Source organism: Parasteatoda tepidariorum, chromosome 8 (assembly GCF_982258835.1).
Source record: "Parasteatoda tepidariorum strain Cologne lab strain chromosome 8, Ptep-v5.0, whole genome shotgun sequence".
In the NCBI taxonomy this organism is placed as follows: domain Eukaryota; kingdom Metazoa; phylum Arthropoda; class Arachnida; order Araneae; family Theridiidae; genus Parasteatoda; species Parasteatoda tepidariorum.
In genome coordinates this window covers 15,497,079-15,518,654 of record NC_141762.1, presented here as the reverse complement: position 1 = coordinate 15,518,654, position 21,576 = coordinate 15,497,079, and the positions used below count along the sequence as shown (strand labels likewise).

Genomic DNA, 21,576 nt, shown 5'->3' with positions numbered 1-21,576 from the left:
CAGAAGTCTATATTTGCTCCCTCATGCTCCAGGACTCTTTTAGTTTTATAATAGGTAGTCATTTAAATCATTCACATTTTTGAAGCTTAAAATAAAAAAAAGAATTTTGTGCTTTAAATTCGTCAAAAACAGATAATTTGAACCTTAATTATATATTTCATAGAACTATGTTTTAAAATAGATCATACATTCAGAATGCTAATATGAAATCAAGAGGGCATCAGATTTAACCCATAAGTTTCTGGATCTTTTTTGCCTTGTAGCATCCTACCAACTTCCCTCTGAAAGCTTCAGCTTAAAATCGGGTCACAATCCAGAGACTGGGAAAACGCCAGATCTTTTCCAAGAAAATTCATTAATTTTCACAAAATAATTGAAACTTAAATAGAGAAATAATTTCATTTTTAAAAGACACATTTTCACTTTAGTTGAGGGCAATATCAAGATGGAAGCAAATATCAGACAAAATTAAATACCTTATTTCTAAAAAATAAAATTTTTATAATTTATTTTAATGACGGCATTGTATTGTAAATAGTAGTAAATAATTATAATAAAACATTGTGCACGCAATAAGTATCTAATGAGTAATATACATTATAAGATCATTAGATTGTCACTATATTTGGAATAAAATTATACATACATATATATATATATATACATTTAAAATCAATGAATTTTATTTAAATGCACTTTTTAACTATATTGAAATAGAAAATCTATTAATAATTCTTATATAATGATCAATTTTTGCACTGACTTAGATTTTAAAATATTCGCTTAAGAAGAATAAAGATGAATATTAATTATAAATAAATATAATTAATCTATTTACTAGGAAGTTCATATTGTTAAAATAAAGTACGTATCCAGATGATATAATCATTCATTAGTGCACAAAAAATATTAATTAAACATTTATTAACTTTTTTTAATAAAGTTAAAAATATTTAAAATTTTTTTAATTGATTAATAATTTATTTATTTAAGGCAATGATATCTTTGAGGTACTTTATGGAAGAATAATTTTTCCTTGTCTCAAACGGCTCAAATATGAGCCAGAAGTTAAAAAGTAAACAAATACGTTTGATGTTTAAATGGCCTTCAAAACTATTTAATCTTATTCATAGGATCAATGATGTTTTTAACAGTTATAAGAATTGCACTGAACTTATATATGATCAAAAAAATATCTAAACAATCTTCGGAATAAATTGCATTTTACTATATTTGAATAGTATTTTTAGGTAGACTGGCTCAGTTATCTTCCATATGTCATCCAATATCGATTCCGAAACTATGTTAGCAACCATCTAAACTTGTTGCAAACACGTAGTTCAATGTGTAAAAAAGTTGAAAGTAAAAATAATAACTTAATTCGAACGTTCGTTTAATTTTAGATACGCATATATGATTCAAGTCAAGGGTTACAGATCTGTTTAGTGAATGGTTGCAATTTTTAGATTAAATTTCCGTGTTGCGCTAAATCGAAATAGTTCAACAAGGTGACATTCGTTTTGTAACCAGTGATAGTAAATTTTATACGATCTTAATACTGTTGATTATAAACTATTATATGTTGTCACCTACCTACGTCACAACGAAAATTACACAAACAAATACAATTTACACTTCACAGAAACAAGACTAACAGCAAACAAAATGGCGACACTTGGTTCTTCGATGCCACATTATAAAAAAAATAAAAAATGTAAACATGTCACTTTGGAAGGACAGTAATAATGCGCAACAGTTGCTTTTCAGACATAAATACTTATAATCAGCAGTTAACTTGGTTTATTTGACTCTTATTAACTTGTTGATTCAATATTGATCTTTCTTTAAGTTTAGTTTAAATAATTAATGTTAATTGTTGGCCATCTTTTCCGTACAGCCTTTAAATTTTCTCTGATGCTTCCTCAAGAAAAGCGACAATTTTTTTTCTGTTTTTGTAAAAATTTGAAATAAATTCTAAATAGAATGTTTTGTAGAATTAAAAAAATGGCATAATACAATCAACAATAATACCAATTGCGTAATAATTTGTATTTGTTACGTAATTTCTCAGGATTCTTTTCATATAAATCATTTTGCATTAACTGTAACTATAATATAATATATTAATTTTTAGAAGAAGAAAAATAAATAGTTTCGAGATGTAAATATACTAGTTTTTAGTTTAAAAGCACCTAGTTTATTATCCACGATGAATATTAGACGTGGTTTATGCGACTTGCCTAATGAAATTTTAGCAAATATTTTATCATACCTTGACTATAAAGACTTACGAAAGTAAGATAAATGAGTTCTATCAAAATCTACATGGATTTTTGTCTGCTTAAGTGCGCAATGTTTGAAGAAACAATCTCAATATTTTGCATCTTCCAACTATTTGTCATAATATACGAAATTTTTAAAAAAATTCAATTCTTGGCATTAGGAGGGAAAATATTCATTAGTTAATACAAGAACTACTATGTTCATTTGTAAACTAAGATAATGAAACATATGTGCCTTTTTTAATTTTCTACTCTATAAAACATTGATTTCGACATGCAGAATGTTAGAATTTTTGAAAAATTGACAAACAATGCTTTAAGAACCTCTGTGGTTGAAATAACGTACATATTTCAGCAATAAAAATAATGATAGCAATGGAGATGGCTTCTAAATTTACTCAATGAATTTCAACATTTAGGATGACCTGGGGTAATTCCTGATCAAAAAATGCAAACATCTATTTTGTGAGAAAACTATTCAAGATAGAATTTTAATATTTACTGGAAATTTGAGGCTATATGAGTTGAGTCCTATGCTACCTTCTTTTGTTTGAAAATCTAATTAGAATTTAAAAGATTTTAAATTTTTAGTGATCAGGAATTACCCCTTCTCTTGATCATTTCTGAGGTAATTACTGATCACCAGTTTTTATAGTAAATGGGCTGTTTAAAAATAATTATACAATGGTAATTAACAAATAAGACATTAAGATCAAACAAATAAACCAAAAAGATATTTTTAAGCAGCTATTAAAACGTTTTATTTAAAAGCCGGAATAAAGATTAACACTTCAGCTCTGGCAACAGCTCTCACACTGAAATTTTCATTTTCAATCATTTAAAGAAATTTGCTATTTTCGCTTTCTAGAAGCTTAGTATCCTTTTTAAGCTTATAATTTCTCACCATATTTATATTAGGTTAATTTATCAACTTAAAAATTATTCTAACAATGTACACACATAAAATTAAGATAGAAGAAAGGTAAGACAAGCTAGAAATGGTGCATATCAGAACACATTTGTCTTGTATACAGTTAAAAACAAATTTTGTGATTATACTTAAAATATATTTTATAGCTGTTCCACTTAATAAATATGAACTGTTATATAAGAAAAGGCAATTAACTATTTATTAGCTATTTTTTATGCTATAAGAAAAAATGTAAATGATCTGGAATTACCCCAGTGATCAATAATTACCCCATCTGTAGGGGGCAACATTTGATATAGTTTCCTATTATCAATTCTAATGTTTACAGTAGATGTGAAACAATTAAACAAAAGCTTACACCATTTTTATATCAAAGAAAAAAAAAAGTAACTCAACATATTTATTATTAAGAGAAGGAGGGGGATCTTTGCAGAAATGTGCACATTTTGAAACCCATCTTTGAAATGGAAAATGCAGAAAACATTTTAAAAGATACTTATTTATTAGATTAAATAAAAAACTATTATTAAGTAAATGTAGTTATATTTAGTAAAGTGTACAAACTTTCTTGTCCATGTCTCAAATTTAAAAAAAAAATAAAACTTAGGTGATCATTATTTACCCCAGAAACATAAATTCGTGAATTACCTCAGGTCACCCTACTACTCAATAATTTTTCTGGCACTATACAGTATACATCAAACTATTAATTATTTTGTTCAGATGGGTATAACTATCATTAGTAGAGGTGTATATAATTTTGTAGTAACATGAATCTTAATTTGAGTTTAAACGGAAGTCAGATTCGCTAATTTTTTTAAAGTTAATTACAACTTCCTTATTGCAAACATAGTTTACTGCAACTATTTTTATTAAATTACTATTTAAATGCAGTCGCTACTTAACTACTTTTAGGAGACAAATTTTAATATAAGATTCAATTTCCACTCTTGTTCAAAACTTAAAGAATTTGATTATTTAAAGAAAAAATGTCTTTGAATAATAAAAGAGTTACTTTTTTAGCTTTCTGAGAGTTTTTCTTTTAGCTTTCTGAAAGCCAGGTAGCCCTGCCATGCCTATTTTATGATAATAATAATAATAAAAGAAAAAAGAATTACTATGTTAAGTGAGAAAAGTTGTTGCCGACTTGCGAACTGAATAAGTTCATCTATGCTAATTTTGCAAAATCAATTTGTTGCTAAATACTACCTAATTCGCCATTGGATATTTGGGTAATCATGCTGCCAGTAGGACTTACAAATTCTTTATAAATACTATCTGGATTCTTTGATTGTAACAGACTTTATTTATTTCACTCCTGTTCTATTCCATATTTTTTACTGCCAGTTTAAAATAATTTCTGTTACTAAAGTAACATTCAAATAAAATTTCAGAAAGAAATTTTAATTGTCGAAAATTATAACATTATTCAAATAAAATGTTGGAAAAATTAAACATCTTTGTGGTTTTCCTCATGTTTTGCTGTAGTCTTTGAATAGAAATTTTATTTAATCGCTCTATGTTTTTTTAAAAACATTTTGTCATCTTGATTCCATCTTTTAAGTTCATTCAAGCTTTAATCTTTCACTTTGTTTTCATAATCTAGAGAAAGTTTTACTAAAAGAAATCCTAATTTTGAAAATCTTGATTGAAAATTTGAAATAAGGTTAATCTTAATGTTGTTTTTTTAAAAAATTAATTTTAATGTGTAGAATAATTCATAAGTTTAATACCATTTTTTTAAAGCAGTTCTTTTGCTTTCCCAGCAAATAAGGTCAATCTTAATGGATCGTTTTTTTAAACGAATTTTAATGTGTAGAATATATCAAAAGTTTCATACCGTTTTGTTTTGAAAGCAGTTCTTTTGCTTTCCCAGCATTTTGACCCTGGGGTTAAAATAACATTGGAGGATTCATTAGAATCACACGGGGAAACCCAATTATTTGTTTCTAGAAGGAACAAGATTAAAGTTTGACAAAATCTTGGGCCAAAGCTTAAAATTAATAAATTCATTTTTATTATTTTTTGTTCTTTGTATAATTTTAAATTTTTTAAAAAACTTTTTATTAAGAGGTACCTTTTTTAGGACATGGGATATATGCTGCAATAAAAGTTCTTTTAGTCCCTTTTTTATATCAGACAAATGAAAATAATACATTGCATAATCATCAATTTAGATAAGTTGAACACACCCTTAAAAGTTAACTCTTAAAAATTGGACACCTGAGATTCTATGTTTTTAATTAAAAAAGATTTTAATGTTACAGATAGTACCTATAGAAATGTCACCATTTTAGAGCCAAGGTCACTGTTTTCGGAGAAATTTAAATACAAGACATTCTTTAAATTCAGTTGGTGACATAATAATAATACAGTGACATAATAAATGAAAAACATAAATTTAATTAATAATTAAGATTTATTGTTTTTTAAAAATCTATTTTCTTTTTGTTTAGTGTGAAATTTGTAAATAGAAAGCTTTCTGGACTAACCAAGCAAGAAAAGTTTTGGAGAAATTACTGTGTAAAGTATTGGTTGCTTACAGAGTAAGTATGGAAGATGAAACTCAACTATTTTTAGATTTATGATGTTACTTAAACTTTTTTTTGCTCATGATTTTTCAAAAAAATTGTTCATTGCCATTTAATCATATAATTTTTTATCTGTTCATATCTTGCAAATTACATACCAACAACTAATGTTTAGTCGGCACTCGGCTTATGTCTGTTTTTGCTATAATCTTTAGAGAGTTATAAGTGAAAAATAATTTTTTATACTCTGAAAAAATTGTCAGTAAAATTGTAAATACGGGGAAATTTTTGTATACAAACCTGCTCCAGAAAAGTCCCCAAATTTTGGCAAAAACTCTGTTGTGACATCAGAGAAAATAAAAAAAATACCACAGAAGGGGACTAATTCAAAGTAATTCGTAGGTACCCTAATGCAAACCAATACATAATTTTTTTTTACATTTCCACAAAGTACATTAGGAGTCTTGATGATGGTAGTTGACACAAACAGGTACTGATACAGAAATATTCCCATGAATTAGGATAACAAAAAACTTAATAAATATTTGTAATTTTGAATAAATATAAATTACAGCAACAAATTTTTTAAAATTTATTATTTCCGTTTCTATGTAAATTCACGCTAATGTTTTAATGCTTTGTGCTAGAATGCAAAATATAATAATTGTAGTCATATAATGAACTCATTTCATTAATTTGTTTGTAATTTTCAAATTTATTTAATCGCTAGAGATATTTTGTTTTTATACATTATTATAGTGAAAATAATAATTATATTGTTATGTTGTCGTATGAATTGTTTTTATGGTGTCTAATATAATCAAGAAAAGAGTTCTTTGTCAGAAACTAGTTATTCTATTATAATCACGTAAAGTCTTTGAAAAATATTTTGCATTTTGTTTATACATATACATAAAGAAATTACAACAATATGAAGAAAATTTTTTTATTAGTGCACGTATCCTAATTCTGACATATTTTAAAGTGATTAAATATATGTTTTGAGTGCTTAAAAAGTGCTTAAAAGATGCTTATTTTTTGTTGAAAAATTAGGCTACACACCTTGAATTAGTTATTTTATGATTAAAGAAATTCTGAGTAGATAATTCTTTGTAAGTTAACATAGAAGAAATAAACTCACTTTTCTGGCTGAATGGGATCCTAAATAATTTAAATTTCGAAATATTTTTTAAATTAGCATCAACAGTAATTAAGTTCTAACATTCTCCTTTAAGTTCTAATATTCTCTAAGTTCTTATTATATTCTCTAAATAATAAATTTATATTCTCTAAATAATTTTGAAAAATAAGTTCTTCCTTGATACAATTTCTTTTTTTTTTCTCGATTTTCAAAAATTCAAAGAAATTTTCAAAAATATTAATTAGTTATTTTATATGTAAGGAAACTCTGGGTATATAATAAGTTGTTGGTTAACATAGAGGAACTAGAATACCTTTTCTGTCTGAAGGGGATCCTGTGAAATTTAAATTTTTAAATTTAATCTTTACCTGATATAAGGCTATTTTAATAAAAGTACATTCATTGTATGATGCAATTTAGTGTTATTTGACATCCTTTTTTTTAAAATTTTTTATTTGATGATTTATTTCAATATAAATTTTCAGAATGTGTTAAAATAGTTTTAATTATTTTCAGATGTCCTGAAGGTCAAACTTGGGAGGACACTTTTATAAAATGGTTTAAAGATATGGGAGCTTATATAAATTATTATAAAATCTTGAAGACTGCTTGGGATAACATAAAAAACTATTATCAACTGAACAACCCTCAAATGTATTCTACTATTATGGGTAATTCTTGTTTGAATTTATTTTTATATTTGATATTTCACTGACATCGTTTGCTTCACAAGTTTCATTTTTTAAAATCTATTTCTTTTTTGTCTTTACTTTAAATCCTTCTTCTTTTTCTCCTAAAAAATGTAAAAACCAGCACTAATTCAGTTATTATTATTATTATTTTTTTTTTTGTTTGTTTAAAGTCAAATTATTTATTGTGTAATTTTAAGACAATTTTTATTTTTAATGTCAGCATTGTAGATATGAAAAAAGTTATAATATTGTATCAAAAAGAAGAAAAGTTTTAATTCGTTAGGAAAAAATGGTTGTTAAAACCTTTGCATTTATTTATTCATATGTATGGATATATTGTATGTGTATATATATGCAGTACTAAATTTCATCTGTTTACCGGAGGGGTCTCTTTTCCAGAAACTTTTTAACAATCAAAACAAACAAAACTCGTCTTTTTCCCTAATTTTTTTTTACATTTACGACTTGTTAAAAAAAGTAATCAGTGAAGATAATCCTCCACTTTTGCGTTGATTTCCACTTTATGATTTTTAGCCAATTTGCAATTTTTGTTTCATTTTAATATGATTTCCGCTATAATATGAAGGGAAAAAATTGATATCACGGAAACAAAATCCGGCATTTCACTACAGCACAAAAAAACCCCATTTTTTTTCTCTCTCTTTTGTCTGTCATAAAAGAATTAATACTACCAAGAATCACACGCTAAATTTCAGAGTGCGCAGAATGTCACATTTTGACGATTCCGGTTTTGAGATAAATTTGTCACGACTGAAGTGAGTCATAAAATTATTATTCAAAAACTCGATTCGGCATTTGTGGATCGGAATAATATTTTATTAAAAATGAAATCAAAATTTTAAAAACTATGTAGAAATCCCAAATTGTTGAAATTGCTATCAAGGAAACCCTGTGGACAATGAAATGGATTCAAAATTTCCAGATAATGTAGCATCAAAACACTATGAAAATCCTTAGCAATAGTCCTTATTGCTACTTCCTATGAAAATCCTTAGCTCGTTATATTTCTTGTTTCTTTTATTCATGCTTTTGTCAGCCAGATATTTTTTTAATATTTTTAGACTTTATACTATTCTCATCGAAAATTATTTTATATGCATACTATTTTTTGTAAATCATTGTAAATATATTCCTGGTCAAAGAATTTATAGAATGAATCTATAATACTATCTTCATAAATCAAAATTTGTCTGTGACTTCAAAGCTATCAGATAGTGATTTATTAAATTAATCCCTAGAAACTTCAAAAATTTATGAAGATAAAGTTAAAGATCTATATGTTGACATGTCTTGAGTGCTAAAAATTAATGCCTATTTTTAAGACTGTTAGACATGAATGAGTAAAACAGAAGAAAAAGAAAGTTTAAGTTGAATTTTATATAATGATCCTAAAGAAATTAAATAAATCTCCACGAAGTCTATAATCAAGTATCAGAAATCTTTAGCTTTTGTTTTTTCGTGTACATGTACTTTTGATTCATCATTTCAAATTTTTATTGGATGCAAGTCTTGAAATGTTTTAAAAAGAAGTCTCAGTAATGTTTCCTCCTTTTTTACTTACTTTTTAGATATAAAAATAATCTGCAGATGCTGCAATAATCTGTAGCACCCGTTGCTGTGCTAGAGGTTTTTTAGCTACCATTTATGAATATTTGCTACCATTTATAATTTTTTTGCTACCATTTATTATGAAAAATTTATAAAATGGAGCCACTTGAGACACAATTGTGCTCATAAGTATCTAAAATGAAATGTGATGCACAAATTTTTATATTGCTGAAAAGGTATTAATTGGATGTTTTATCTCAAAATAATTAATCGATTTGATATTTTCCACTTGTCATTCAAATAACTGCACTTTTAAACAGATATTTATGGATAAACTATTTGTGACCCTAAATGGAGTAAGATTTGGATTTCAATGTACTGAAGGATGTTGAAAATTATTTTCTTACTCTGCATATTAAAAATAGAAGGACAATTGCTTAATGGAGGGATAATCAGAGAGATCTTATAAGGAAGGCTTTGGCCTATACTGAGCTGTCAAGCCAGAGATCATGAAGATGAATATTTTCTTCCCTTTATTTGTTTTTCCGTAGAGAAATACTATTGGATATTTTGTAGATGACCTTTAGATTAACTATTTCTTAAGATTTGTAGAATGGATTTCTGTTTATACTAGACAAATTTTTTTACATGCATAAATTGTATAATTTGAGAGATGTTCACAGACTTAAATTATGTAATTTTCTATTTAATAAAGCAAATTTTTAAAAGATATTCAACATAAATATGTATCAAATTGTTTCCAAATGAGTTAAAGAGTTTATTTTTTAGTATTCTTTTTAACATTAGGTACTTCGACTTTTTAGGTGGAGCTTCTGAAGAAGAATTAAATGCATTAGAGAGGCGTCTGCATTTTGTGCTGCCTCTTGATTATCGTTGTTCATATCGCATATGCAGTGGTCAAGAATTCTCTTCACCTGGGTACTAATTTTATTTTTATTTTTTTATTGAAACTGAAAAAAAAAGTACTGCACACATTTGTAAAATCCTTTTCTTTTTAGGATCATGGGTAGTATGTCAAGTCCAGGCTGGTATAGAACGGAAACTCTTTTGGACTTAAATACTGTTTCAGTTGTTGGATTTAGGGTATGATAAAAATATATTTAATCCTGTTATTATTAAATGTGAGTGCATAGTCAATACAGTAGCTAGGCCGCATAATTTAAATTGAAAATAATTTTGTGTTCTTTCACATATGTGATTGTATTTTTATGGGGGGTGAGGGAAAGAACAGAATTATAGGTGTTCCATTTTATTTATTCCTTGTGCTATAAAATTTTATAAATGATGTCTTTGGAATCACATACTTGATGTTATTTTTAAATTTTAAGGAGTTCAATATTTTTTTTTTTTAGGAACGGGACGGTTTGAAAGGTTGTATCCCTCTTACCCTTTGTCTACATTCTGGTGTAATCCAATATCTGGCTGTCACAGATGAAGATGGCTATGAACCAAATACTATATTTTATCCAATGGATATGGAATCAGGAAGAGAGAGATCTTCTGTTGATGCTTTCATATCAGGTGGGAGATAATACAATACGAAATTTTTCTAATGTTTAAAAAATGCATTGATTTTTTCCAATGCTTTGCTTTTTAAATATTAATGCTCTTTTTTTAATTGTCTGTCAGTACGTTAGTGGTATTATACCAACAAAATTTCATCTAATTCTCTGCTCATTTAAATGCATATTATTGCTATTAAAGGCATAGTTACAAAATGTTATTTTTGTATGCACATATGTATATATTTTGTGTGTGAAATTAATGGTTTAAAACAAAATTGTTGATTTTTCTTTTGCCAATCTAACTGGAATGCACTAAGATTCTAAATGGAAAGGTTTTGCAATAAATAGCGCATTTAATTCATAAGAAAGAAAACTAATTAAGAAATTTTTCTGCTGAGACTAAAATCGAAAATTTTTTACCACTTCAAATTGCCTTAGAACATTACTAAGGCAATTTGAAGTGGTAAAAAATTTTCGATTTTATTTTATATTTCCTCATCAGATTTAAAATACACTTTTGAAAGCATAGTTGACTACATTTTTGATTAGTTTCTTATCATTTGCACTTGGTTGGTCATCTATAAAAATAATTTTAAAATTTTTCCAATTTCACTGTCAAAACAAAACGGCCTATCGGATAAACTAGTGGTAATTATTTTGGTCTACACTCTACATATTATGTACAAAAAAAGAAACATTTTGTGATGTTTTTTTTAACTTTATTAAGAGTATAATTTTAAAGCACATTAATTAAAAATTAAAGGAAAAGAGACACTCAAAAATTGAGTTTAATAACATAAAACTACCATTGCTATTAATGTATTAAAAATATTTGCATCACCTTGCAGATGTAAGCAAAGCATTCCTGCAACAGCCAGTAGTGCGCCAGGGGGGTTCATGGAGGATAAGGCTCCACAGTTCCACAGTTTTGTGATCAACGGCATGATTGTTGCAATGTGGTGAGCACTGCGCACAGACCCCCTTTACTTCCCAGACAAGCTGGTACTCAGCCATCTGAAGCTGGTTGGGCTTTTAGTCACCACTGGGAATTGAACCCCAGCTCTTCGCAATGACAGCCCTGTGCCTTAACCGTTGAGCCATCGTGGCTCCACCTCACAAATACTAAGCATTAAATATTAGATTTCTTTAGAAATCAAATTTACTCTTTCTAACAAAAAATGTATCTAAAATTAAAACTCAGTAACCAGACTTTGTTAAGATTTACCTATCTTTATTTTATTGATTAGATAATATAAATATGTCATTCACTTTATTTTTCTATCTTTTAAAGTAATTTTCTATTTTATTTTCTAGGAACTTCATTTCAAGAATGGGTCACCTCACATGCAAATCATTTGACAAAAAATGATTATGTTTCAATTCAAAACCAGCCCTTCACGTAATGATTTTTAAAACTTACTTCATCCATTCATATCAGGGTTGTCAATTTCTACAAAAATTTCTGTGGATGTCGTAGTAATATTTTAGATGTCTGTGAAGGAAAACTTCTCAGAGTTACAAAAATATTTTTGTACTAATTGAGAAATCGGCAGTTTAGTTTATTATCTCTGTTAAATTAAAATCATTGTGTGAAAACCATTTTATTTTGATGTCTCAGGTTTAGAGTTTAATATACCTAATTTATCTGCAGAATATCTCTGAAAATAATAAAGCTTATTTTTATGTGAAATTATGCAAATCCAGACATTCCGTATTATTTTAATTTTGTTATTTATTTTATTTTATTTATCAATATATTTGTATTTTCTAAAGTCCTTCCTTTATTTCAACATGATCTTTTAAGAGAAATTAAATTTTATGGCCAACATAATTAGTTTTATAGTTTTAAGCCTTTTGTAATTGTCTTTGAAAAATGTGTGTATTTGTCATAAAACTTTTGAAACTCTAAAATATCACTGGTCCTTCAATTGAGTTTTTCTTTTTATCTCAAAATCTCTTATCTTACCTTTAATCTTTAAATTCTCTAAACAAAAAATGTTTTATGGAGATTGGCAACCTTGTGAAAGTTTTCGTTCTTACGAGTTACAAAAAATCAATTTTTGTGACGACTTTGAATGTTTTATTTTTTAAACGGAAAGATTACTTGTTAAAATTTATATTTTGTTTTATAGTAGTAATAAAAAAATGAACTTTATTCTAATTATAAGGACAAAATGAATATACAAAATATTGCAAGCCAAATTTAACTATTTATTATATGTGACCTTTATATAATGAAATGAGAAAAAGGAATTTAAACAAATGATATAAGTAAAAGAATAATTAATTTCTTACAGTTGATGGAATTTTCTATTTTTTAGAGATGTAACGAATGTTCGACCATTATTAATTTGGCCAAATACTCGATTGGCCGAATATTTGGCAAAGTATTTTTTGGAAAATTATTTTTCAACAAAGTTTTTTTTAATTTTAAAATTCGAATAGATTGAATAAAGGGTAATTTTTTTACTCACCATTGTTAGGACTAGTTTTTACACATATTTAAGTTCTAAAACTTGCAAATTTATGTTCTGAAAGACAAATGGAGAAGCAAAATTTGAAGAATTGAAACTGGATTACTTTATACTGAACCACGAGTTTTGTACTACTAATTTGCTTTTTAATTATATTCAGGCAAGTCGATTTTTTCGTTTTTCAACACTTTTGTTTTAAGAATTGAGAATGTTTTTTTTCTTTTGTTTGTTTTTATGTTTCATTTTGTTGTTTTCTGTCTTTAATGTAGCTCAGCATTATAAAGGAGCGTTAAAAAAAACTTAATTCTTTTAATATTTTTTTTCCCTGTGTGGTACAACAAATAAACAGTAACATAGAAAACCATTATTTTCAACATTGAAGTTATATTTTAAGGTCTAAGAAAAAAAAATTTCTCCCCATTTCTCTTTTGCTTTTTAATTAACTTTTCTTTATATCAGCATTTTTATTATGACAAAGAATTTTTTGATGATCATTTATTATGAATGTTATTTTTTGATCATCAGTCTGCAATGTGAGAAAGTGAAATTGAAAATTTTAGCTTTGAATTTGATTTAAAATGAAGATTAAAAATAATATTTAAAAATGAAGAACACTTTTCATTTTTGTTTATATTTAGCTTTTCTTTTTTGCAAAAACTCTTCTTTTATCAGCATTTTTATTATTACACGACAATTCAAAGGGTTTTTTATTAGACTTTATGCTTTTCTTTTTTTTTTTTTCACTTTTTCTTGGTAATACAATAATAAGAAAATTGAGGTTTTCAGCTTTAAAATTTTCTTTCAGAAATAAAGGTTGATTTTTATCTTTTTCTGTTTCTATATATAATCTTTTTTTATGGTAGCACGGCATTTTTAAAAGCAAATTTCATAGACTTTAACTCTTTCAACACTTTATGATTACTTATTTCCCGGGAAATACTATTTTTACCATTAAAGTTTTGTTTTGAGAATTACGAGGATTTTTTTTCGATTTCTCTTTTTTTCCAACTTTCCAACTTTGGTTTATTCTAATAGTTGTTATTCAGTTTTTTTTATCTTAAATATTTCTTAATGGATAACTATTACAGTTTTTTTCCCTTTACTCGATACCAACAATATAGCTAAGTTTTGATTATCTTTAAATAATGGCTGAACTTATTTCTAAATAAAAGATAATATTTATTAATGATTTTTTCTTTAACAAAATCTTGACATTGGCCAACTATTTTGGCCAAATATTCTGTGTTTGTCTATTTTGCCAAATCATTATTTGTTACATCCCTTCCATTTTTAACATCTTTTGTTTTACCAACCCAATTAAGCAACTCAAAAAATTAAGAACTTCACTGCTTTTTTAAATTACTGATAAATTTGACTAATTTTGCTTTAATGGTAAATTGTAAAGAAAGTTGTTGTAGATTGACTTATTGAAGTTGATAGATATTTGTTGATTATGGCAGAAATCAAAAAAATTAATGGAAGCTGTCTGATTGAAGCAGATGATGAAAACAGGAACATAAACAAAATAATTTTTTTTTATTTTGTTGCAGAACTCAAGGTGTATAATAGAAAGAATATTGTTATCCAAGTGACATTTCGAGTAAAATGATAAATTTTGCATAATATGAATAATGACAGACCTTGGAAGACAAATCTTCCACAACTTGCATTATCAAAAGTAATATTTAATTAATACTTTTGAAATACAGGAGCAATCCATTATAAGCTTTTTTTATCAAAAACGAACACAAACAAAGGTCAAGCCCATTCAGTCAACTCCACGATAATGTTTAAATAATTTGGCTGAAGACTTAAGGCAAAAAAATTCTTTGGAAATATTTAAAATTAATTAAAAATAAAAAATATTTTTTCAATTTTCTCATGTTTCTTCTTACTGGTATTCTACTAATAATTTCATAATAATAACTAAAATGTTGAATAACTATTGGATTATTAATTGGATATAATTAAAGGTTTCAAATAGCATCAGCTAAAACAAGTTTTAACCCTTGGAACCCCTGTGAGCCTCTCGTAAAACCCAAGTCTTCGCTGAGCACCTTTTGGGAACATCTGGTCTAGTAGTATAGATTGCCCTTTTCTAATAACAGTTACTTTTAAAATTTATAAGTTTGGTTATTAGCTTGCAATTTGTCAAAAAAAATGTCATGATAATTTAAAATGGAAGTAAAGTGAAAATAAGAGTTTTTAATAAGAAAAAGATAAATAAAAAAAAGGAGGGACAAGCCCTCTGTATTTATTGATCATAAATTCATCTTTTTATTTATTGGAAATGTTATTTTATTTCAGTGAAATATATTTAATTTAATTTCAATAGTTTGTAGTATACTTCTATTCATTTTAATTTTTCCTTCTAGTTTTTTACATGATTCAGCTGCAGTTGAAACCACTGGTTATATAACAGTTTCAGTTGCTACCTGTTTCCTTCCTGAACTCAGTAAAATCAATCCACCGAAATTTCACCACACCTACAGAATTACGTAAGTATTATTTTTACTTATGTGTATAGTTATATCCATGTTTAGTATAGTTAGATACGTGTTAATATATTTTTTATCAGAGTTTTTTTTTATTAGTGTATATATTTTTTTAAATCAAAATTGAACTAGTTTGTAATCTGAATAGTGATAATTAGGTTTTGATCTGTCTGCTATCTTATTCAGGGGAAAAACATCATGCATTTTTTTGCTTTGTGAAACTAAGTTATTTTTCATGTTCCTCAGAATAATTATATCACAGGTTTGATTTATTTTTTAGCATGAAAGTTAGTCTACTCTTAAGCAGTAGAAAATATTAACTGAAAGAATAAAAATACATATTTTGAGCAATTCGCTGTCGTCTTAAGTTACATTATTTAAAATATAATTTGTTGTTGAAATATGCATTTCAATTTATTTTAAAACTTATGTGTTATAAGTGCAAAAAAAAAAAAATCTCTCTGTCATGCCTCCATGCAAGTTTTTATTGAACATTTATTGCTATACATTTGTATAATATTGCATTGTTTTTCTATGTTAGTATTAAATCGTTGTTCGTCATTTTTTTATTGAATGTCCATATTATACTTTTTTTATGTTTGTATTAAACGTTTTATTTTTGTTTTACTGTATTTATATGGAATTTTTCATATTATGGTCTTTTATGGTGCTTGTATTGAATATTTTATATTATGTATCTTAATGGTATATTTTTTGAAAGTTTTACACTACATTTTATGATGTTTGTCATGCCTCCATGTTGTGATGGCACTGTCATCAAGGTAGATGTTGTAAATAAAGATAGAGGAGTTCGCACGAAGTGGTGTAAAGACGTTCTTTTGGTAGTAGTCTAATTATTGGTTTGGACATTGCGATATCACACTCTCTTTATGTTATTCTTTGAACAATAATTGATCTTGAATTTTTTTTTGTTCAAAATGGCTAAGTACCGTTAAATGGTTAATATGTTTAAATATTTGACACGCATTATAACCGGAGAGTTATCTTCTATATTGCATCTTACTTTATCACAACTGTATATTCTGTTAAGCACTTGATACTAACATAAATTAATGTAATCCAGGAATACCAACCTTTTGTTGTATACTATTGTTTTGTATTTAGCTAATAAGGGATGTACATTGAAATCCTCATGGTCAGTGGTAGACATAGTTCTGGGAGCTGGGGAAAAAAGTAAGAATAAAAAAGAACAGTTTTTTTTTATTTAGAATGTCCATGTCGTCAGCTGCATGTGAATTAGATGAGTGTCAATTGGAAACAAGACACTGGACTATAACTGATGAAAATGGTAGCGAAGAGTTAGTAGATGGGCCTGGAGTTGTTGGAGAATATCCCGTCATGTATCCTGGTGCTTCCTTCTCTTGGGTTAGTAGTACAAGTTTCAACACCACTTATGGAAACATGAAGGGGTATTTTAGAATGAGAAACTTAAAAAGTCGTAAGTATTTAGAAATTTTATTTATTTTTATAAATAGTTTTTTTTTTTTTTTTTTTTTTTTTTAAATTTTCTTCTGTGATGTAGTGGATTTTCTTATCCACACATATTAGCTGTTCCTATCTGCTTGATTTTTTTTCACAAACTTGTTGAAGATAAACTTAAAATTTTATATTTGACAAAACGATTTATTATTAGTTATTACCCTTGCTTTTAAGATAGCACTTGTTACTAACCAAGTACATCAAAAAGTTATAAATTACTGATAGAAATCCTCATAGAAAATGTTCTGTTAACCAATTGTCAAATTGATGAATAGATGTGCTTTGTCAAGAAAACATTCTTGCTTCTTTGGTGATATTTTATTTCAAAGTAAATAAGATAAACTATTTACATTTGTTTTTCCCTCCCTTAAGAATTGAAACGATGGTGAGAAACTAACCTCTTGCAATAAGATATTGCATTATCATAATGTATTTTTATCATAGCTTCTGGGCTTGTAAGAGGATGTCCTCATTCCACTTTTAATGAAATGTGCTTTATTTCATTCTTTCTTCGCAATGCCTTTGTTTACAAATGCTTTATTAAAAATCTCATGTTGTTAAGTTTTTTCAGACTTCAATTAACTCTTATTTTATTTTAACCTCTTACATTCATTTTGTATTTAGGACCATTTGTATTTTTAATTTTTATTTTTATTTATGTTTTTTATCCTACTAATTTCAAGTGCATTTATTCCTTTTATTGAATGTTAAATTTTAAGTTTCAAAATAATCAGAGAAACAAGAAACTAGAAAAAATTTCCTGGAAATTGGAAAAATTAGCTAATGGCAACTGTCCCTAATATTCTTGATTCTTTATTGTAATTAACATGTGTTTTACAATTCCGTCCTGAAATATATTTAATACTTCTTTGTTAATTATACTGAATACTTTTTATTTGAACTTAAAATAATGTGGTGATGTAGACCTAATGTTGTTATTGTCATTTTTTGACAGTTTAATAATATTTACTAGGAGGCTTCGCCCCCTGCTCGCTGGTGCTCACCAACCCCCGGAACTGCTTTCACAGTTCATTTCGGATTGCTTCGCAATCCAATGCTCGCTTTGCTCGCTCATTGGATACGTTCTTAACGTCTAGTTTTTGTATACTTTTTTGAATACTGAAGTTCCGAAAACTTTTCACTGTAGAAAATTCTAAACCTGTACATTTCAATATTAATTTGAAATTGCAAACAGTTCACATATTTTTCTTAATCACACTATTCTAAATTTCAGTTGTTGAGAGAAGTAACTGTTGTAAGTTTCCCTCCAGAGGGCTAAAGTCATGTGTTGTAAAACAATATGAAATAGTAGTCTGCCTCTGAACGCCGGATGTAAAACATCGGCTTCGATGAAGATAATTTTATATTTTTAATTCTCTGAAGGGGGCCACCTTAATAATATGGAATTTGTAAAATAAATATATATATATTTTTAATTGTTGATGAAGCCCATCATTTTGCGTTTTCATCAGTGTTCAGAAGCAGAACAACTATAAGTTTTTTATTTTATCACAAAAAAATAAAATGTATAAAAAACAAAGAAAAGAGTAAGAAAATGAGTATAGTCATAGAAAAAGTTAAAATTATAATATAGTATTTGTCAGTTAAAATAAAACTTTTGTTTAAGTCATTGCTAACAATTCAAATTTCTCCGAGGCAATTCTAAAGTATAAATTAAGGTAGTGTTGTTAAGCTGAAACACAATATTTTTAGTTTCGATGTCAACAACACAATTCAATTTTTCACAAAAACGATTGTTTCCATTGTTAAGTTCAATGTCAACAATTCAAATTTTTCTGAGGCAACTCTTAACCTCTAAATATTATTTTTTTTATGTACACATTTCTGAATGTCAGTATTCAACCACAAAACAACTTAAAGTCCTCAAATTTGGCATGAAGTCGTAAAATGTAATGAAAGAGGGTCATAGCAATAATGAAAGTAGAAGTAAAGTTAGTACTGTAAAATTAAAACAATATTTTTAATCAAGGAGTCAAGTTCTTCAAGAAGCAGTTGTAGAATTAGGTTTTTTATTTAAAACTTTTTTATAGAATTTCTTTAAGAACAAAATTGTTAATTTGGGCATTTGGCGATACAACACTTATAGAATTGAAGGATTTGTTACGTCAAGCGCTCAGGTATCATAATTTTGATCTAGTTGCGCTTCTATGTCATTTTGATTTATATTGCTTAGTTAACTTTCAAAAAATTCTATGGCTGGCAACAGCATTTTTATTTTTTAAGTTGTTTATTTTTATTTCTTTTCGAATTCGTTATTTTTTTAGCGAAATGTTTTTTTACCTAACAGAATTCTTTGCCGACTGTTTTCTCTATTAATGAAGAAAATAAAGTAAATATTTAACTGTTGTGAAAAGAATCTTATTTAGTTATACAAAGTACTTCAGCCAAAATTTGGGAGCCACGTAAGAGAATTGTATATAATAGATATCAGAAACACATCATTAAAAGCTTTGGTGTTTTCAAAACAACGCAAACGTTGCCACCGGCCGAAAAGAAATACAGCCAAAATTTGGGAGCCACGTAAGAGAATTATATGTAATAGATATTCATGTTTTTATTACGATGCATTTGAAAAAGATATTTGGGCATATACATTACCTTCTTTTGTAGATCAATATATCTTTCAAACCATACTAAAATTTTGAAAATTTTCAAGCCATGATGGCTGAAAGACATAGTCCTAATTGTTAATGGAGGGTGTCAGAAAAATTGGATTCCTTTTTTATTTCTTGGCTTATCATTACTTATCTGGAACCAGAACTATATATATATATCATTCACCTATTGCCTTTTATTCTATTTTTGATTCAAGGAGGCATACATTAATATTTTGGATTTTTCCCTCTACTAACTGTGAGAATCATATTATTAACTCGACCTATTTAATGGTCCAATTGTAATTATTAACTTTTCCCTTTTTCTATGAGATGTAATATATCATCAGGACATATTTGCAAGATTTTCCCTAATTTGTTTCAGAAGCATTTCGATTTTGTGTCACTTGGATGATCATTCATTTCCCAATAAAGGTTAAATAAACATTGATGTCCTTTTCCCCTGCCTAAGACTTATTTTTATCTTACTTTTTGGCAATGGATTTATATATATATATATATATATATATATATATATATATATATATATATATATATATATATATATATATATATATATATATTTTGTTTTTATTTATTATGCTATATGCATATATATATATATATATATATATATATATATATATATATATATATATATATATATATATATATATATATATATATATATATATATATATATATATATATATATATTGTTTTTATTTATTATGCTATATGCATATATATATGCAAAATATATATATATATATATATAGTTTTATGGTTTTTAAATTTTCATGCATGATTAATTAAAGCATTTTAAATATAAATGGCAAGAACCACAAATATCAATCACTTTAATCAAAATGAAATCATATGAATATGAATGTACTCACTACGTTATTTTTTCAAGATAATTAAAATTAGGTCACCACAATTTAAAAATGTAGACTTTTTTTTGTATTAAGCCACAAAAATATGATATATGATTACATTGAGTCCTCCAGGGCTCATTAAAAATTATTTTCATGGGAAAGGAAAAGATACTGAACCAATTTTGTGTTTTTTTCTTGTATCTTTATCGATTTCTTATGAATAAATTTTTGATATCCTTTAGCTACGCCACTTCTGAATATATTGTATTTATTTTTCTTGTGTAAATTCTGTTTATGATTGAATCTGTATATTAATTTTAGATGAAAGGTTTAAAGTGAACTGTCCTATTTTCCACATGAAATGCTATCCTTATGTTACCGAAGAAGAACGAGAATTTAATAAAGCTAAAAAAAGAGAATTGAAAAAACAAGCATAGTAGTGATACAGAATGACATATTCCAGTAGCATTTCAAAACCACATGTTGATGTTACTATTTGTTTACTGACTCTTGGACGAACTTACATAGTTTTGGCTCTTTGATCCATAAATTTTGAACACCATTTGAAAGACATTTTTCAATTCAAGGTATCAAAACTTACACTCAAAGAAATTTTTCAGTGGATGATGTAACTTTATGTTGTGGATATAGCAATAACTAAGAGTAAAATTAAATGTACTTACCTTTTGTAATGAAGATTAGTGAAAACTTTTCTGTGGGCAAAAACTCTCAATAATAGCTGTCAGATTTATGCATTTATAAGTTAAGAGTCTTTTCAGAATTACTTGTTCAGCTATGCGAGACCATGAAACACAAAGATTTTTTGGTATAGTCTTTCCATGCAGACATTGTGTCACTTTATAAATTAAAATAAGCAAGTTAATAACAGAAATTTTCATTCTTTTTGAATAAAATAGAAAAAAGTGTATATACTTTTGCTAT

At 26.7% G+C, this 21,576-nt stretch overlaps 2 protein-coding genes across 10 annotated transcripts in view; one reads left to right on the top strand and one right to left on the bottom strand.

Moving 5' to 3' along the window:
* The window catches only part of LOC107452782 (CUGBP Elav-like family member 2), a 33,689-nt gene extending 32,001 nt beyond the window's left edge, over nt 1-1,688 (bottom strand). For 6 of the 9 annotated variants that reach the window (XM_087149875.1, XM_087149877.1, XM_087149878.1 and 3 more), the window contains exon 1: nt 1,594-1,688. The gene's annotated coding sequence lies outside the window, so the exon portion shown is untranslated. Of the gene's footprint in view, nt 1-188; nt 338-1,228; nt 1,533-1,593 lie in introns of those variants that run through there. The other 3 variants (XM_087149876.1, XM_087149879.1, XM_087149880.1) reach the window with 3 other exon arrangements.
* Nucleotides 1,689-1,797: 109 nt separating this feature from the next.
* On the top strand, nt 1,798-21,220 carry LOC107452789 (F-box only protein 3). Its single transcript, XM_016069369.4, has 10 exons — nt 1,798-2,295; nt 5,670-5,759; nt 7,402-7,556; nt 9,971-10,085; nt 10,166-10,250; nt 10,520-10,688; nt 11,987-12,071; nt 15,522-15,644; nt 16,871-17,100; nt 20,956-21,220. Exons 1-10 carry the CDS (start codon nt 2,210-2,212, stop codon nt 21,069-21,071), a joined length of 1,254 nt encoding a protein of 417 aa, XP_015924855.1. The 5' UTR covers nt 1,798-2,209; the 3' UTR covers nt 21,072-21,220.
* Nucleotides 21,221-21,576: the final 356 nt, after the last annotated feature.